Raw genomic sequence first — 19,619 nt, 5'->3', positions numbered from 1 at the left:
TAACATACACATATTACAAGACCTAAACAACTAAACCCTTAAGTCTTTAATGTATCTCTTGAATCCAAGCATTCTTTAAGTCTTCAATATTTTCATGCATCGTTATTAAGTCTACCATACTTCTTCATAAGTCATCATCATCATTAAAACTCCTTATTAAAGGAAGTCCATCTTTTTTTGTCACCACAAAAACATATTAAGATGAATTGTCATTTTATGAAAAAAATTAAAACATGAAAACATCACCACTAAATTTATTAACTTTATTAAGTTAATAAATAATTAACAACCAAAAGAACCCATGATCAATTATATTTACACTAAATTAAGAACATTTGACTTATACTTCAACTTGAGAAAGAATATTATAATTATAAAAATAAAAGCTAGTCAAATATTTAAATTAGCCTTAATCAATTTTTAAGTCCTTAATAAATTTTGAAGTTTTCAATTAAATTTCTATTAAATTTTTGTGGTTTATTAAATCCTTAAAAATTCAAAAAAATTCAATTAATGTTACCTTGTGTTTTGGATGGAGCATTTCAACAATGCTTAGAAATTGAAATGCTTTGTATTTGAATGGCTTGTAATTAAATTCCATTCATTTTTTAAATAACTTGTTTGGATAAAGAAATTAAAATACCTTACATTTCAATTTCTTGTTTGGAAAAAAAATTGAATTTATTGTGAGATAAAATTTAATTTTAACAATATTTATGTTACGCTTAATTATGTTTTGAGTTCATGATAAATTTGGAAACATGCTCGACAACCCAGATGGGTCGGGCAGACCCAAAAACGCAATTGGATTGGTTAGACCCGATGACCCACCCGAGTTGGACCGACTGGGAAGCCCAAACAGGCTGGGTGACCCGATGATATAGAGGCCTGATGACTCATACTGCATGATTGTGCTGTTAAGTTCGTCAATATGGCCCGGTCCAACCAGTCTAGATCATTGGCCTAATGCTCCAAACGGGTTCGACGACCTGAACGGGCCCGACGACCTGGACGGACTAAAGACCTGGACGGGCCTGACGAGCTGGACAAGCCTGACAATCCGTACGGGGCCGAATACTCAGACGGGTCCGAATACCCAGACGGGTTCGACGACCCGGACGAGCCCGTACACCCAGATGAGGCTGAAGACCCGGACGGGTCCGAATACCCGGACGAGTTTGATGATCCGGACGAGCCCGTACACCCAGACGAGCCCGAAGACCCGGACGGGTCCAACGACTAGGATGGGCCAGAGGATCCGAACGAGCCTGACGACTTAGATGGGCCCGACGACTTGGACACGTCCGACGACCCGGACAGGCCCAATGACCTAGACGGGCCCAGGGCTCGAACGGGCCCGACAACTCGTACGAGCCCTTTCAAACTGTCGAGCCCGTCCGGATAGTCTGGCTCGTACGAGTTGTCGGGCCCGTTTGGATCATTGAGATCGTCCGTGTCATCGGGCCTGTCCAACGACCTAGACGGGCCCATTCGGGTCATCGGGCCCGTCTAGGTTGTCAGGCCTATCCGCATCGTCCCGCACTTTCGGGTCATCGGGCACGTCCGAGTCGTCGTGCTCGTCTGGGTCGTCGGGCCCAATGATTTTGAAGGGTCCGTCTGGGTCGTCAGGCTCTTTTGGGTCGTCAAGCCCGTCCATGTTGTCAGGCTCGTCTGGGTTGTCTGACTCGTCTAGGTCGTCAGACTCGTCTGGGTCATCGAGCCCATCTAGATCGTCGGGCCTGTTTGGGTCGTCAGACCTGTTTGGGTCATCGGGCTCGTTTGGGTTGTCGGGCCCGTCCGGTTCGTCAGGGTCGTTGGGTCCGTCCGGGTCATCGGGCACGTTCGGGTCGTCGGACACGTCCGAGTCGTCGTGTCCGTCTGTATCATCTAGAATGTGAGGTTGAGTGAGAAGAATTTCAAATTCCACCTATTTTGAGGGTATTTGAATTTCTACTAATTTAGCTAATTGAAATCTCTCAAAAAAATGCTTGCGTTTGAAATACTTTTTAATTTCTCTATCCAAATAAAACTTTTCATTACAAAGAAATCTAAATTCTTCAAAAAAAGAAAATTGCTTTATTAAATTACTCTATCCAAACACACTCATAGATTTTCTGTTAACTAGGTAACGTGACTATTAAGTAAAGAATGTGGTTATCATCTTACTTTTTTTCATGTAACTTTATAATTTTATAATTTTGTACTCTTTTAACTTTAATAAGAATATTTGACCACCTCTTTGTCACTAAAGAACAGGAAAAGAAGTTTCAATAAAGATTGGAGACCTTCAACGACATTGTCTCACGGGTTAACTACAAGAGAAATAGTACATGGACAATGTATTTCTCTTTAACATTCACAACCTCTAAAATGTTGTAACATTCCCCACTTTGCGGCACAGAAAATCCTATGAATAAATTAACCCAAGTTTCAAGCTTTGCAAACCTTACAAAATAATCGTATCCGTAAGCATCCACCAATAAAAAATCCGAGAGAAATAGTTACTATGTACTACCCACATAGGAATTGCTATCAGCACAACATTTTGTACTGTTATAAATCTCTTATCTATACCGCGCGATCTTTTTATTTGTTATTAGAAGATATCAAGTCTCCTCTATTTATTATCTATTTATTATGTTAACTTCTTTTTCTCAAAATAAATAAAATACTCATTGTCTTAAAATAAAAATACACACCATTTCATTTGAATTTCATCTTGAGTGTTTCATCTGGAGTGTAACAATTAACGAGACCCATAAAAGACAATTATCTTAACGAAAGAAATGCATTAAAATCGATGGTTCTAATCCTACGAAGGAATAAAGACATCAGAAATTATTGGCTACATAAACTACAATCATTGATAAAATTCAACACTTTGAACTTCAAACCTCAAATCATCCAAAAACACGAAATCAAGGGCATTAAATCATCAGGAAGCATACAAAATCCAACTAGTGAAGCCTTTGCATTTCCTATAGATGTTCCAAATGCTCAATTACAAAGTTACGTAATACAACTTTGGAATAAATATGTCTAGTCTATTAATCTGCATCCATTTCTTCAAGAGCTGCTTTGGCGGCTGCTTTAGCCTCTTCTAGAAGATCGTCTGGGACCTGAACAGTAACAACAACAATAATCAACTTTCTAACTCAAAGGATAGCTTCTTTTGCAAGAATGAGTGAACACACTAATTCCTTTCTAGATGTAGAGACCACTAAACTGGGTTTTCTTTCTCCCAAGTTTTCACCATTTACATGACTAGGAATCGAAACCTAGGCAACGTGGTAATAGAACTCAACTGTGTTGGACCTGGTTGGCAAAGATTTCCAAGGGAACTCGTTAAAATAAATTCAGGTCATTTTATGGATGAGATGAATTCCTTATCAAAAGAGAGACAAGCAATTGGAGGAAAAAAACTGTCCAGTGATATTTTAGTTATCACCCAAGAGGATCCAAAGGGCAAGGATGCCCAGAGGTTTAGCATTCTCCACTTCACAGGGAGGAAGAATTTGCAAACAGAAGTCAAAAAATAAGCAACCAAAAGTGCAGAAAAGAAATCCATGTCCTGAGCCATAGAAAATTCTGCTATGAAGCAGGGACGGTCCAGAAACATTCCATGGATAAATGTCATGAGTCAAACCAAAATCATGTAAAAAGGAGCGCATGCACACATACATTAAGCTACAGTATCTAAATACCAGCCATGCTGGACTAAAGATGCTTTATACTGTGGTAATCTTTTTACCCCCACACAAATAGTTAAACACCTAAGAAATCCACCTTGAATGCAATACCATGGGAGTTCAAAATAGCACAGGAAGTCTTTGCAGTAAACTGAACTCGTACTTCCTACAACAAATATAATTTAAATGCCAGCCCTAGGTAGCAACTTCTTCAATGCTCTCCCCTTACCTTGACAGGCCAATATTTCCATTTCCTGTAACTTACCTTCAAAAACATTTTTCTTCATTCTTTTTATCATCAGCTAGAAAATATAGCTTAAAAAAGAATAAACTGGATGATAAAGAAAAAGAAATAAATGTAAAAACTACAACTAGTCCCCAACCAAATGAAGCATATTTGTCATTGTTATAAACTGACACAAATTGCCTGCATATAGAAGTAACTGAAAGCACACCCAAACATACCTTTACATGTTGTCGATTTGAATCATCACATACCCAGCTCATTTCTAGTTCAAAATCTTTGTCCTTTGCCTCATCATGAACTCCATATATACTGTTTGACACAATTATTATTATTATTCATACTCTGATCAAAATTAGCAACAGTTCGTATGTAATGAGAAACAACAAAGCATTCAAATAAAAAATTAGGAAAGTCCACATTCAAGAATATAAAATAAAGCAACTACAGATACTGTAGCCAATAATCATAACCATTCCACTTACATCTTAGCCACTTCAATAACCCCTTGTCGACAAGTCATATCAGCAAGCTTCAACTTCTCAATCTCTCTGCCAAGAAAGTAACAAGACTGTTTAATATCATATTGGGTACACATCTAATATATCAAGATCTCATTTGAGTCACATTTGTCCAAGTCCACCAGTTCTAGGCCGTTCTTTGGTTCAAACAAACCAAACACTGAACTGGTACAGTGGTTTCCTCGTTGAACTGGCGGTCCAGTCTGTTGTTCCAAGTTTGGCAACCAAATAACCAGGTCAGAGTTATCGTTAAATTTGGTCAAGAATCCAGTAATTTCTTTTTCTTGTCCAAATCAATATGGCACAAGGAATACAACAGAGTGCAAGTAAGGTATTTCAAATTGGGGTAAAAGGCTAAATGATTCTGGAGTGGATTCTGAATTACATAGTGTGTTTGGTCTGGCGGCAATTGGACGTGTAATTGATTTCAGAAATAAAATTCACGTCAAATTAATTAAAAGTTTCACGTCATTGAGAAGCAAATCGTCCAAGAATCGATTTGAACGTTTTGAACGTGATACGCTAAAGCTTCCATGATTTTGTCTATTCATTGCAAGTAATTAGAAGCATATATCAAAATGAAAACAAGTGGCAAAAATGAACACATTATCATTTGGTTTTCTGACAACTACCCCACAAACTTGATACACTCACTCAGTAAGAGATGTTTCTACAAGATCTAACGCTCTCTTGCTTCACCTTCAGTAGCTTATAGCCATAATTCACAAACCAAGATCCCACATCACTCAATAGTTACTAGAAAGCATGAAATATATTTTACTAGAAAATAAATATCAAGAGAAAGTTAAGGATGCAAAGAAAAGTGCATAAGATACCGCCCCTAGCAAAGAAAGTAAAAACAAAAACATAATTACTACAAAATATACACTTACGTTTTAGCAGCCTGCCTGCCCTTCCCAATTGCAGCACCAAAATATCTCTGGAACAAATACCAAAAACACAAATCAATACAATAATGGCACACATGGAACATCTAAGAACAAATAGCAATAACTTGAGCAATTATCGTTTCAAAAAACAATATGTAGATTTACATAGGAAACACCGGAAGGTTCAACCATATACAACTGGGGCCCATCCCTGTCATAACCTCCAAGTATGACACCGCATCCAAAAGGTCTGCATCACCATAACATATCTATTATTAATATCAAATACAACAAAATACAGATTTGAGTTCACTACAAGAGATGTGATCTGATTGAACCTGAGCCACCAATATAGAGTACAAAGGTGCACATAACTAGCCACACGGTCAGCGAGTTCCTTAACAGGAATTGGTTCACCATAAACGCTGAAAAGATATACAAGCTAGAATGAAAAGTTTTCCTCTCAAAAGATGAAAACAAACATATAAACCACACAGTTAAGAGATACTTAGTCATGGTAAACAGTATATATAGACCACTTACTTTTCATGGAAGTTGCAGGCTCACTTTTTTTTTGTCGGGGAAAGGGCAAGAGTTTATTAAGTTTAACTTGAAAATTTAAAACAAGTCATATTATACCGGGCTTCAATTGGTCTATCTGAACTGAGCTGGTGAAATTTTCTAGGTAAAACTTTTTTTCCTTCAGGAAAATATGGCTTAATGAAACGAACTTAGAAATAAAAAATAAAAGGCTTTTCCAAGGTGTCAAATTAGTCCATGATAGTAGCAATAAAAAAAAAAAATAGGTACTCATCATACATTTAGATAAATAAAAGGGGTGAGGAGAGGAAGCAACTTCAGATGTATATGTTGCAAGAGAATGAAGCAAACCTGTCATAGTTAGTTGCTTCAGACTTGGCCCGGGCAACAATTTGCCTGCCATCAGCTGCTAATCCTGCTACAGCCTAAAATTGGAAGAAGATTACGGCCCACATAAAAAGATTGTGACACGTGGCACCATACTATGACTACTTAAGTAATGCTTTAACTTGATTACAGTATAATGCTTGCTTTAGGAGGTGACACCATACGCACACAATAATTTGTTCTGAACTGTATTTTATCTATAACATCATGATTTCATGGCTTCTCTAATATCCATCTCCAATAAACAAATAAGAAAAATTCCTGAAACATCGTTACTGTTTAATTTTTGGTTAGTAATAATCTATGATTTACTATGTTCCTGAATTCCCATAAACCAAAAACAAATTGTGCTTCCAATTAAGGTATTAAGGTACTGACTATATATAAAATGACAGTGCTCATACTTCTTCACTTTCTTTCACTCTTAACCTTCATCACAAAAACCAAAGTTTTAAATTAGCGGTCAAAGCTGCAGCTAAGGTTTTACTATGAACTTGATATTGCAGAAAACCGTAGACAAATGAAGCTGATGCAACCCCAGAGACCACAAAAAAAATCCTTGACATTGCAGATGCAATTGCATCACAGAACATTTTTAAAAGCCCCAGCTCACGACTTCATCAGTAGCATTTCAAGAGTCACTCTCAAGCTTGCAAACAAATACAAGTCAAACCACGACTCTCTTAAGCAAATGTCTTTGTGGTTATCATAAAATAAAAACAAAAATCAGAAGAATCAAGCAACAAATAAAGTAAAATACCAGGCAAGTGGTCATAGACAAATTACCATCCCAGAGTGACGATGAACCGAGTGTATTCTTCTGTTTGAACCCGGAAGCATCATTTTCGACGGAATAAGCTTCTCTACACCCTAAACCCAAAAGTTCAAATCAAGAAAAGATTAAAAAATAAATAACTATAAAAACCCTAAATGTAGCAGAAATTTTAAGAAAAACCTACCAACACAACTCCGTCTTTGCATTTGATCCCAATAACAGTTCTGAAACAAAGTTTCAAATCTAAGATCAGCAGCAAAGACACAATTATAAAACCAGAATCATAACTATTAACATAACTTGTTTTAATTTGAAAAGCATGAACTGAAGAAAGAAAAGGTACCCGCTGTTGTCGACGGCTTTGGCAGCGTACTCGATCTGGAAAACGCGGCCATCAGGGGAGAACGTGGTGACCGATAGATCGTAACCGGTTCCGATGCTACTCATCTTTTTCAAGCTCTGGCTTTTCTTTTTCGTTCTTCTGTGATTCTCAGTGCTGCGCACCCCAGAGGAACGAACCAACGAATATAAAGGGGTCTTAACTTGTTCGGGAGTTTACCTTGGTGACTGAATTACATATTACATATATAAAAATTATAAAAATAAAGGATAAAAATAAATATTAAGTTATATGTTTGGTTTCGATTTTCACTTTAAAATATTAATTTAGTCATTCTAATTTTTTATATCAATTTAATTTATATTTTAAAAAATTTGATACAATCAAGTCTTTTTATATGTTGTATAATAATAATGTTCCTGAATTTTTTGAATTTTTTTGAATTTTTTTTTATTTTTTGAATTTTTTTCAAATTTTTTAAAAAAATTAAAAATTATAAAGGGGTCTTAACTTGCTGGGGAGTTTACCTGAGTGACTGAATTACATATTACATATATAAAAATTACAAAAATAAAGGATAAAAATAAAGGTTAAATTATATGTTTGGTTTCGATTTTCACAGTAAAATATTAATTTAGTCTTTCTATTTTTTTATCTCAATTTAATTTATATTTTGGAATTTGATGTAATCAAGTTCTTTCTATTAGTGGTATAGTAACGGCATTAAATGAGATGTCATGTGTCAGTTTCTGAATTTTTTTAATTTTTTTTATCTTTTTAAAATTTAAAAAAAAATTTCCACGTGTCAAACTAACATCGTGCTACCTAGCAGTGATAGTGCCACGTGTACTATTATGTCAGGTGTCATCTTTTCAATATGTCCTTGTATTTTAATTTTTGTCTCAATTTAATTCCATTTTTTGTAAAAATTGTGCAATTTCGTCCTCTTCCAAATTGAGACAAAAAATAACTTTTATATAAATGTTATACAAATACTTTTATTAAATTTGATTTTTTTTATTCAAATGGATATTTTTATTATATATTTTTAACAAAACTAAGTTTATTTAAATTTGTTTCACATTCAATTTTACTTAAAATTGTTTTCAAATTTTAAATTTATTTGTTTTTTATTGTTACATAAACTAGTTAATTTTTTTAAATTATATAATTGTTATTTTTACACCAACTAAAATATTTGTATAGAAATTATTGAATTTTACACATTTTAAAAATATGCAATTATTTAAAATATAAATTCAAATAAAAAACAATATTAAAGTATGATGTGATAAAATATCAATATAATTTATGATTTTTTTTTGTTATTAGCATTATTTTCTATTAACAACTTTAAAACAATTTTAAATAAAGTTTAATATAAAATATAAATTTAAATAAACTTAATCTTGTTAAAAATATTTATTCGAAATATTAGTTTTGGTAGAAATATTTGTGTACATTTACATAGAGATTAAATTTGGTTTAAATTTGGAGAGGAACAAAATTTCTCAATTTTTACAAAAATTAGGACTAAATTGAGACAAAAATTTAAATACTGAGACTAAATTGAGAATAGGAAAATGACACCTGGCTTAATAGTGACACGTGACACTGTCACTGCCACATGGCACGATGTTAGCTTGACACATGGCAAATTTTTAATTTTTTTAAAAATTCAAAAAATTCAAAAAGTCCAGGAACTAACATGTGGCACCTCATTTAACGTTGTTACTGGGGATGGCAACGGGGTGGGGCAGGGACGGGTTTCACTATCCCATATCCATCCCTGTAAAAATAATTCATTCTCATCCCCATCCCCAAACCCAACGGGTATCAAAAGTTTTAACCCATCCCCATCCCCACAGGGTGTAACATCCTGTTTTAATAGTTTTTAAACTACCAAACAAAACATTATATTATGATAATTCAAAGTAGATGATAGGAATAGGCTGATATAAAGTATCAATACAGTCATCCAGAAATAACCATACATGCACTATCTATAATCACAGCCTACACTAAGAAAGGGTTACAAAACACCCGACGTCTAAGCAAAACATGGAGTAAATACTACTGCTGGAATCGCTTATGCCATAAATCAACTCCTATCCAGGAGGGGTGTGTCTTCACCTGCACTTTTATCTACTCACACCAATTGTAGGCGATCATTGCAAAAGAGAAAAGACACAAAAAGAACAAACATATGCAAAAAGGGTAAGCTAACTTAATTAAGAGAAATCATACAACTCATTAAATAGACATCAATCAAGGGCTTATCACATTTATCAGAATTATTCAAGCCACCACAACCACATCACATATACATGACTCTAGACTCAATATCCGGATTATGTAAGAGACATTGGAGCTCTTGGTGGCTTATACCTGTGACGGTTCCCAAACTCTGTAGAGTTTGGGCACAAGGGGTTATCACCCAACCACTCCCAGGGTAAGTCCCCTTCACGTCTATGACTGATCGGGTTCATAGATTAGGACCTCCTGCTACTCCTCCCGACATAATCCATTATACTCTACATGAGTCTTAATGGTTATTGGAGCGTGAGGATACCTCCAAAACTAAGTCCTTATGTCCTTACATTCACTAAAACCTTCCTTTTAGAATTTCCCTTGAAATCCTAATTTAACCACATCTTCTCATAATCCAATTATGATGAGATGCCTCTAACCAAGGGACCTACACCAAGGGCCATGGCTAGGAGGATACAAGAGGAATGGGCCTCCAATGCACATACAAGGCCCAAGATGAACTTCACATGGGCCAAGAAAGATGTGAAGACCTAGCCTAAGACTCTTTGTTTGTAAATATTAGAATAGGGTTTATTTTTGGGCCTTGTATTTTGGGCTTTGTAGAATAGGGTTTTGTTTGGGTCATGTATTGGGCCTTGGAGGGTTTTTGGGCCTCAAAGAGAATTGGACCAAAGAAGAGTTGGGCTTGAAATTGGACCAAAGAAGAGTTGGGCTTGAAATTGGCCCAACAAGAGGGAGAACGCATTTCAAGAGGATCTAGATCCTTCTTGCTCAAAGCTTGGTCACCAAGCTTCTCTTATGCGCCTAGAAGCAAGTTCCTTGTGACTTGCTTAGGTGGCAAGTCACACTTGCCTCATGCTATCTTTTTGGCTCCAAATACCACATTCTAGATCCATTTTTCTAGACCACTTGGCTATCTTTTTCTACTATAAATAGAGAGCTTAGGAGACCTTGTATTTTCATTCATGAATATAGTAGAGAAACTCTGTTGAGATGACTCCATACTCCTCTCTTTTTGTGAGTCAACTTAGGCTAGAGTTCTCCTTCTTGAATTCCTCTAGCCCCCTTCCTTGAGTGTTGGCCTAACCTCACTTTAGAGCTTCTCTAAACACCATTGCCGCATCACTTCTCCTCTCATCTGCTAGCTTCCACACCTTTATCCTTCTCCATGGAAGCCTCATCAATTCTGCATGGCTTCTCCTTGGCTTCCTTACTCTTGAAGATGGACTTATCATTACTTCCTTTGGTTGTCTTGTTGTTTTTCTTCTTTTCACCTCATTGGTTATATGGTTCTTATCATTGTTCCTTTGGAACCATTCGGCTATTGTGCCTAAGAGCTCAACCATGGTGAATTTGTGTGCCTTTTACATTTTTGTTTGAGTCTTGTTCATTTTCTATTTCATCTATTTGAGTCATTTTAATTTTCTCATCCATATGTTTTGTCTAGAGTAATGTGTAGTTCAATTATGTCTTAAATTCCTTTATTTAGCTTTCCATTCTGCTGTTGTTTTGTTGCTGTATTGCTACTATTTTGCTGCTATTTTTGGTTCATAAATACACCTTCTCTTCTCCCTTGGAGCCCTGGAAATGAACCTTCACATCTAGATAACCTTTGTTATCTTAATGTCTAGTGGGAATTTTCCTTGTGCTTGCTTAATCACCTAAGTTTCATTTTCGTTTCTAGTGTGCTTTGTGTGCTTTTAATTTTCGCATTTGAGTTCATACTTGTTAATTAATTCTTGGCAAGTTCTTTAGAGTTAATTTCCATTGTGTTTCCTTGAGTTTCATCATATTCTTCTTTTGATTCCTTTAAGGTTCCTTCTATTTTGTTTCTATTAAAATGCAAATGATCAAGCATAGTGTGGTGGTGATTCTGATTTGTGGTGGAAACTAGCTGCTGTAAGAGCTATAAAAAAAGAAAGAAAAAGAGCACAAAAAGAGTACAAGCAAGTGCCAAAAATAATCAAAAGAAAAGATCAAAAGAAAGTGGCAAAAGAAGTACATCCTAGGAGATGGAAACCAAAGTGAAACTCCAAGCTACAAGTGAAGTTCACAAAGGAGAAAATTCAAAACAAACACTTGAGTGAGACAAAAGAAGAAAGAAAAGAGTGGAGTGAAACACTTGAAGACTTTTAAATTTTGCGCAAATTTGTGATTGTATTCATTTGAGTCGTATTTGTTCAAGTTTTCTTTCTTGTATCTCTTTGGACTAACTAAGTGTCTTGGGGGAGCCTTTGGTGTTCTCTCATCTCTTAATTAGAACCTTCTTAAATAGTAAAAGCGCTTGTAGACGGTGAATGTGTCTTGCAACATCAAGCCTCACCAAAGTAGGCCGCATAGTTAGACTCCAAATTTTTTTTGTTTTTGTTGCTTAATTGTTAGTGTGTGTCTAATTCTATTTTAGAAGTTTTGTGCAACATTCTTTAAATTACTTTGGCAAGGAAAGACTTGGTAAATAAGCAATCCAAGTGATTCACCTCTCTTTCCTGGAAGATAATTCAAGAAGTTTGCTATTTACTTCTTTAGAATTTCTTAGTTAGCTTTTAGTAATCATGGCTAGTCAACCCTCCCTACATAGTGTAAGTGATTATGAGGATTCAATTCATAGTTTAAAACATGTTTCTCAACAACTCAAATCACTTGAACTATGGAGACAACAAGAGGCAATTTACAAGGTAAAGATCAATTGGAAAGAGATGGCCAAATTGCTCTCTTGGAGGAACAAATCAAAGCTTTAAAGAAAAGAGATGAGAAAATCCAAAATAAGCTAAAAAGTAGGAGTAATTCTAGCAAAGGGTCTAGAAGTGGAGCTTCAATATATGGGGAAGAGGAAGGATTAAGATTAGGAGAATATTATCAACAACCTTCCCACATTAAGAGACAAAGAAAAGACCTTACTCCTAGAGAAGTTAAAGTAGACTTGCCTCACTTTCAAGACAAGGATGTTGTTGAAGCTTATTTGGATTGGGAGATGAAGGTTGAGCAACTCTTTTCTTGCCATCAAGTTAGTGAAGAAAGGAAAGTGCCTCTAGCTACCCTAAGCTTTCAAGGGTATGCTATGTATTGGTGGACTTCTATAGTCCAAGAGAGGCTAAGAAGTAATTGACCTTCAATTGAATATTGGAATGATCTTAAGTCAACCCTTAGGAGGAGACACATTCCCTCCTACTACAATAGGGAGCTCATGAACAAGCTCCAAAGACTCTTTAACATCCCTAAAAGATATTACTTAAATAAATAATTAAGTATATAAAAAGAAGCTGGAACGTCACAACTTCATTAATATCCGCCGCGGAAGTAAAACAAAAATTTAATGTTCAACGCGACAATCATTGTTGGCAAAAGCAATACAAGTCTAAATGTTGAAGCAAGATTTTGATGATGATAAAAGAAGCCTGAAAGCCATCTGGAAGTCAATATGAAGAACATGTGTTGTTGTGTTTAAAGCTATCTTGAAAAGTGTAATTAGATTTGTTAGAATCAATATTGTACAAGAAAATTCTGGTATTTCTCGAAAAATCAAAGTGATAGTCGATTATCACTTAGGATAATCAATTATCTTGAGTTGAACCACTTTTTTCAAGAAAGCACTGGAATAATCGATTATCACATCTGATAATCGATTATCTGTTCAAAAATTTGTTTTTCATAAAACACACTAGAATAATCGATTATCACTAGTGATAATCGATTATCCTGGTCAGTTGGGCGCGACTGTTCAGCTTTTTGACCTAATTTCTGGAACCCCTATTTAAGGAACATCAGAGTTACTTTCACTTACCTTTTTGAGAAGCTAGAGTGCTAGTGTTGTGATTGCAAGAGAGTTCTCTGAGTGTTCTCAAAAGAAGCTTTGAAAAACCTAGTGTGGGTAGAGCGATAACTTTTCCTGAGAGGTGTTATAGGAGATTGAGTGCTACTGCTGTTGCTAGGAAAGCTAAGGTCAAGGTTCTCTGTGTGATTCAGAGAAAGGTGTTCATCTCTTGTGTGATCAAGAGATGTGTTTTCTTTCCTTATACTTTTACTATCTGATTGTAATATGTTATTTATTAGTGATTTAGTTAATCTTGTTTTTAAGAGATTAACAACTGGACGTAGGGTCTTTTGATCCGAACCAATATAAATACTTATGTTCAATCTTCTTCTCCATCTCTTTATTTCATCTATTATTGTGTTTAAAGAAATTAATATTTGATTTAATCGATAAATTTTGGAAAAATTTTAAAGTATTAATTTTATTACTTAAAACCAATTCACCCCCTTCTTGATTTCTGTCCAAACACTTAAACATTTCGCTGCGCGATACCAATAATTGGTATCAGAGCTTGCTTTGATAGTTATTCAAATTTTTTCGAAAATGGTGGGACAAAATCAAACCTTTGCTGAGGGTGCGTCTATCAATAGACCTCCTCTATTTACTGGTGAAAACTATCCTTTTTGGAAAGTTAGGATGCAAATTTTTCTGGAATCTGTTGATAGAGGTATTTGGGATGCTGTGGTAAATGGTCCATTTGTTCCGGTTAATATTGTAAATGATGTGCAGGAACCAAAGCCATTCTCGCAATGGACAACAGACGAAAATAGACGAGCTCAGTATGATGTAAAAGCTAGAAATATAATTTCATATGCTTTAACCCTATATGAGTTTTACAGGATCTCAGTCTGCACCAGTGCACAAGATATGTGGGAAATATTGCGTGTGACCCATGAAGGAACAGACGATGTGAAAAGGACACGCAAGAACTCCTTGATCTAAGAATACAAAATGTTTCGGATGCAACAAGGAGAAACTATCTACGATGTGCAGAAACGATTCACACATATCGTCAATCATTTCACAAGTCTAGGTAAAACTTTTGACACTGATGAATTAAATATAAAAATTCTTAAATCCTTGAACAGGACTTGGCAGCCGAAGGTGACAACCATCACAGAGTCACAAAATCTTGCGACAATGACGATGGTGGCTCTATTTGGAAAATTGGGAGAACATGAGCTCTAACTGGGCAGACTAAATGAAGAAGAAGATATTGGAAGAAAGAAAAACATAGCCTTCAAAACTGAAGTGGTTAAAGGCAAAAAGCAAAAGGAAGAAGAAGATTCAAATGACGATGAAAATCTTAGTCTTATGATTAAGAAGTTTACAAAATTCATGAAGGCCAAAGGTAAAAATCAATTCAAAAACAACAAGAAGGATAATCAAGGATCATCCTCAAATTTCAAATGCTACGGATGTGGAGAATCTGGACACCTCACAAGGCTGATTGCCTAAATTCAAAGATAAGTGAAGAAAAGAAGGGCAGAAAATTCTTTAAAAAGAAGGCATACATAACATGGGAAGATAATGCCTCAAGCTCATCAAATTCTAGCGATTCTGAAAATGAAGAAGCAAATCTATGTTTGATGGCTAATCACGGTGATTCTGACAGTGAGATGACTTCTAAATCCAGAAGATCAATGTGGTATCTTGACAATGGTTGTTCAAGACACATGACTGGAGACAAAAAGAAGTTTAAGAACTTTAAAAGAAAGGAACAAGGATTTGTCACTTATGGGGATAACAACAAGGGAAAAATACTTGGAACGAGTGATGTAGGTGGAGGAAATACTTTGGAGATCAAAGATGTATTGTATGTGGAAGGACTTTGTCACTTATGGGGATAACAACAAGGGAAAAATACTTGGAACGAGTGATGTAGGTGGAGGAAATACTTTGGAGATCAAAGATGTATTGTATGTGGAAGGACTAAAACACAATCTTCTCAGTATAAGCCAATTATGCGATAAAGGACTCAAAGTAATATTTGAGAGTGACTACTGCACTATTCATCAAAAGGACTCCAAAGAAGTAACCTTGAAAGGTATGAGACACAATAACATTTACTTGATTGATCTTGATAATGCATCGTCTAGTGATATAACTTGTTTGGTTGTTAAAGAAGAAAATCCTTGGTTGTGACATAAATGAGCTGCTCATATTCACATGCAACAATTAAAGAAATTAATTTCTAAAGAATTAGTAATTGGATTGCCAAAGATAAAGTTTGAAAAAGATAAACTATATGCTGCATGTCAAAAAGGAAAACAGGTAAAATCTTCATTTTATTCAAGAAATGTGATTTCTACATCAAAGCCTTTAGAACTTTTGCATATGGATTTGTTTGGTCCTTCAAGGACAAAAAGTTTTGGAGGAAATTATTATGCTCTTGTTATTGTTGATGATTACTCAAGATATACATGAACCTTCTTTCTCACACTAAAAAGTGAGGCATTTAAAGCTTTTAAGAAATTTGCAAAAGTAGTTCAAAATGAAAAAGATTTGAAAATTAAAGTTTTAAGAAGTGATCATGGTGGAGAATTTCAAAATGAATTGTTTGAAAACTTTTGTGAAGAAAACGGAATTATGCATAATTTTTCTGCACCTAGAACTCCTCAACAAAATGAAGTTGTAGAAAGGAAAAATAGATCCTTAGAAGAATTAGCTCGCACAATGTTGAACGAATATGATGTGCCTAAATATTTTTGGGCTGATGCTGTGAGCACATCATGTTATGTATTAAATAGAATGCTCATTAGACCAATTTTAAAAATTACCCCCTATGAATTGTTTAAAGGAAGAAAGCCTAATGTAGCACATTTAAAAATATTTGGATGCAAATGCTTTATTCTAAATAACGGAAAAGAAAATTTGGGTAAATTTAATTCTAAAGCCGATGAAGCTATTTTCTTAGGATATTCATTAACTAGTAAAGCCTACAAAATTTTCAATAGAAGAATCTTGAATGTGGAAGAATCTGTGCATGTTGTTTTTGATGAAATTGTGGACCTTGAGGAGAACCCTCTTGAGTCAAATAAAACAAATGCAGGTGATGAAGAATATTTTAAAGAAGCTCTTGATGAGATGTATCTAAATGAAAATCCATTGACTGAACCCGAAGATCTTGCCAAAAGCTGGAAATCACCTAGAGGATTGTCTTTGGAAAATGTCATTGGAGATATATCAAAGGGAGTAGTTACTAGAAATATGTCAAATTTCTGTATGACTGTTGCTTTTGTTTCACAGATAGAACCCAAAAGTGTAGAAGAAGCTCTTCAAGATGATCAATGGTGTATAGCAATGCAAGAAGAGCTGAATCAATTTGAAAGGAATGAAGTTTGGGAACTCATTCCTAGGGATGATTCACACCAAGTCATAAGAACAAAATGGGTGTTCAGAAACAAGCTAGATGAAGATGGAAACATCACTAAAAACAAAGCCAGACTTGTAGCAAAGGGATACAGACAAGAAGAAGGTATAGACTATGATGAGACATATGCTCTAGTTGCCAGGTTAGAAGCTATACGTTTACTTCTTGCCTATGCTTCTCTCATGAAATTTAAACTATATCAGATGGATGTCAAAAGTGCTTTCCTAAATGGATTTATAAAAGAAAATGTGTATGTTGAACAACCACCTGGCTTTGAAGACTATAAGTTTCCTAATCACATTTATAAATTAAAGAAAGCATTGTATGGATTAAAACAAGCACCTAGATCTTGGTATGAACGATTAAGTACATTTTTGTTAGAAAATGATTTTGAAAGAGGTAAAATTGATTTAACTCTGTTTATTAAAAGAGTAAATGAGCATATTTTGCTAGTTCAGATTTATGTAGATGACATAATATTTGGGTCTACTGATAGTTCACTATGTAAAGGCTTTGCAAGCATAATACAGGGAGAATTTGAAATGTCAATGATGGGAGAATTGACATTCTTTTTGGGTTTACAAATTAAGCAAATGGAAAATGAAACTTTCATTTCTCAATCTAAATACTATAAAGAAGTACTTAAGAAATTTTGAATGGATACTGCTAAGGAAGCAAGTACTCCTATTGGAACCTCCTACTACTTAGACAAAGATGAATCAGGAATAGAGGTAAATTAGACTATGTTTAGAGGCATGATAGGTTCTTTGTTGTATCTTACTGCAAGTAGGCCTAACATTATGCAATATGTATGTGTGTGTGCTCGTTTTCAAGCCAATCCAAAAGAATCACATCTTACTGCTATGAAAAGAATTTTAAAATATTTAAAAGGAACTACATGTTTTGGACTTTGGTATCCTTCAGGAGCATCTCCTAATTTGATAGGCTATTCAGATGCTGATTATGGTGGTTGTAAAATAGATAGAAAAGGTACCAATGGTACTTGTCACCTCTTAGGAAGTTCATTAGTCTCTTGGCACTCTAAGAAACAAGCTTGTGTGGCTTTGTCAACTATAGAGGCTGAATACATAGCAGTTGGAAACTGTTATGCTCAAATTCTTTGGATGAAACAACAATTAGAAGACTATCATATCTTTCTAAATCATATACCTCTGAAATGTGATAATACCAGTGCTATTAACTTAACCAAAAATCCTATAATGCACTCTAGGACAAAGCACATTGAAATAAGGGATATTTCCTAAGAGATCACATAAATAAAGGGAATTGTGAGATAGAATACGTAGATACAAAACATCAATTAGCTGATATTTTTACCAAACCTTTAGCTAAAGATAGATTTTATGAACTAAGAAGAGACTTAGGCATATTAGAGATCTCTTAAATTGCCAAAAACTCAATTTCCTTAAAAATCCGAAAAATAGCGTCAATAATCGATTATAAGTGTCAATAATCGATTATTAGCCACCCTTAAAAATCCCAAAACATTCTGGAATAATCGATTATTTGGGGCAATAATCGATTATCTTTAATTCTGAGCCAAAAATGAAAAACTCTCTGGAATAATCGATTATCACTTAGGATAATCGATTATCAGCTTGTCAGGATTCATATTTTACCCAGTTCTTGAACCAATAATCGATTATCACCTTCTGATAATCGATTATTACACGTCGTTGGACCAAATAAATTCAAAAACTAGCCGTTGCAACGACTAGATTTGCATTAAATTGCGTGTATATGGCCGTTGGAGACCCTTCTCTATATATATATATCAGCCATTTTGGTCCCCAGAACACTCTTTTCTCACCTTCCACACTCAAGAACCTATCATTTTCTCAAAATTCTCAAAAACTCTCAAAGCTTCCCTCTCTTTTACCTCAACAATGGTTGAACCCTCTCGTCGGAAGATTCCTACCCGCAGGAGGACTACATCTCGTGCCTCTCAACCCTCAATTGCACCTAAGACTGCCTCCATTGAAGGATGAATTTCAGATGAAGATAGAAGATCTGAATTCATCACATTATGGAAAGACAAGCCCCTTATCACTCCGAAATTTATCCAGTCTCAATGGTTTGTCAATCACCATTTCACCATTCCTACTTTTCTTTCTGAACAAGGGGTAAAATTCTTCACCGAGATGCAAGGCACCTACTACCCCGATTTGGTACGAGCCTTCTACTTCAATTACAAATTCAGAGATGGCGTGGGTTTTACAAAGGTGAAAGGTGTTGACATTATTCTGGATGATGATATTTGGGAAAATGTTGCTCAATTTCCTATTCATGATGGCACATCTCCAATCCTCACTGCTGGCATTGAAGGGTTCAACAAAATATTCGCTTATAGATCCTTTATGCGACGACCGAATCAAGAAATAGGTCGCCAATTGTTAGCAGGACCTCTCAAACTTGATGAGCGTCTACTTCACTATCTTATTGTTTGGATTTTATGTCCACGTGGTACAAATCACGCACAGTGCAGTGAAGCAGATCTTATGATCATCTATGCTATGCTCAACCACATTCCTACCATTGGCCAAGCATAATTCTTGACACCATGCTCAAAGCCAAGAGATTGCCTTAATATCCACTCCCATATTCCTTGCTCATCTCTCGTATTTGTGAGTACAAAGGAGTAAATGTCTCTGATGAACAATCTCATAAAACCACTAAGGCAAACAAAATTGCGGAAAACTCCTTGAAGCAGATGAAATTTATTCCTTTTGGGAATACCTACATTCACAAGGATGATAT

The 19,619-nt window shown here is 35.3% G+C and overlaps 1 protein-coding gene across 1 annotated transcript; it reads right to left on the bottom strand.

Moving 5' to 3' along the window:
- Positions 1-2,863: 2,863 nt before the first annotated feature.
- Positions 2,864-7,612, bottom strand: PAG1 (20S proteasome alpha subunit G1). The gene is made up of 10 exons (XM_028068746.2): positions 7,390-7,612; positions 7,231-7,270; positions 7,058-7,141; positions 6,236-6,309; positions 5,683-5,769; positions 5,510-5,594; positions 5,348-5,394; positions 4,419-4,484; positions 4,155-4,245; positions 2,864-3,119 (listed from the first exon to the last, which is right to left on the bottom strand). Exons 1-10 carry the CDS (start codon positions 7,491-7,493, stop codon positions 3,048-3,050), a joined length of 750 nt encoding a protein of 249 aa, XP_027924547.1. The 5' UTR covers positions 7,494-7,612; the 3' UTR covers positions 2,864-3,047.
- Positions 7,613-19,619: the final 12,007 nt, after the last annotated feature.

The sequence above is a fragment of the Vigna unguiculata genome, chromosome 4 (genome assembly GCF_037176805.1).
Source record: "Vigna unguiculata cultivar grain cowpea cultivar isolate G323 ecotype 2 chromosome 4, ASM3717680v1, whole genome shotgun sequence".
In the NCBI taxonomy this organism is placed as follows: domain Eukaryota; kingdom Viridiplantae; phylum Streptophyta; class Magnoliopsida; order Fabales; family Fabaceae; genus Vigna; species Vigna unguiculata.
This window is presented reverse-complemented; position numbering and strand designations above follow the sequence as displayed.

Bases quoted from the DNA above. Each gene is read 5' to 3' on its own strand.
- PAG1 (XM_028068746.2), bottom strand. From the start codon at position 7,493: ATGAGTAGCATCGGAACCGGTTACGATCTATCGGTCACCACGTTCTCC. The intron at 5,770-6,235 runs GTTTGCTTCATT...ATATCTTTTCAG, and splicing joins GAAGCAACTAACTATGACAG to CGTTTATGGTGAACCAATTC. The intron at 5,395-5,509 runs GTAAATCTACAT...TATTTGTTCCAG, and splicing joins AACCTTCCGGTGTTTCCTAT to AGATATTTTGGTGCTGCAAT.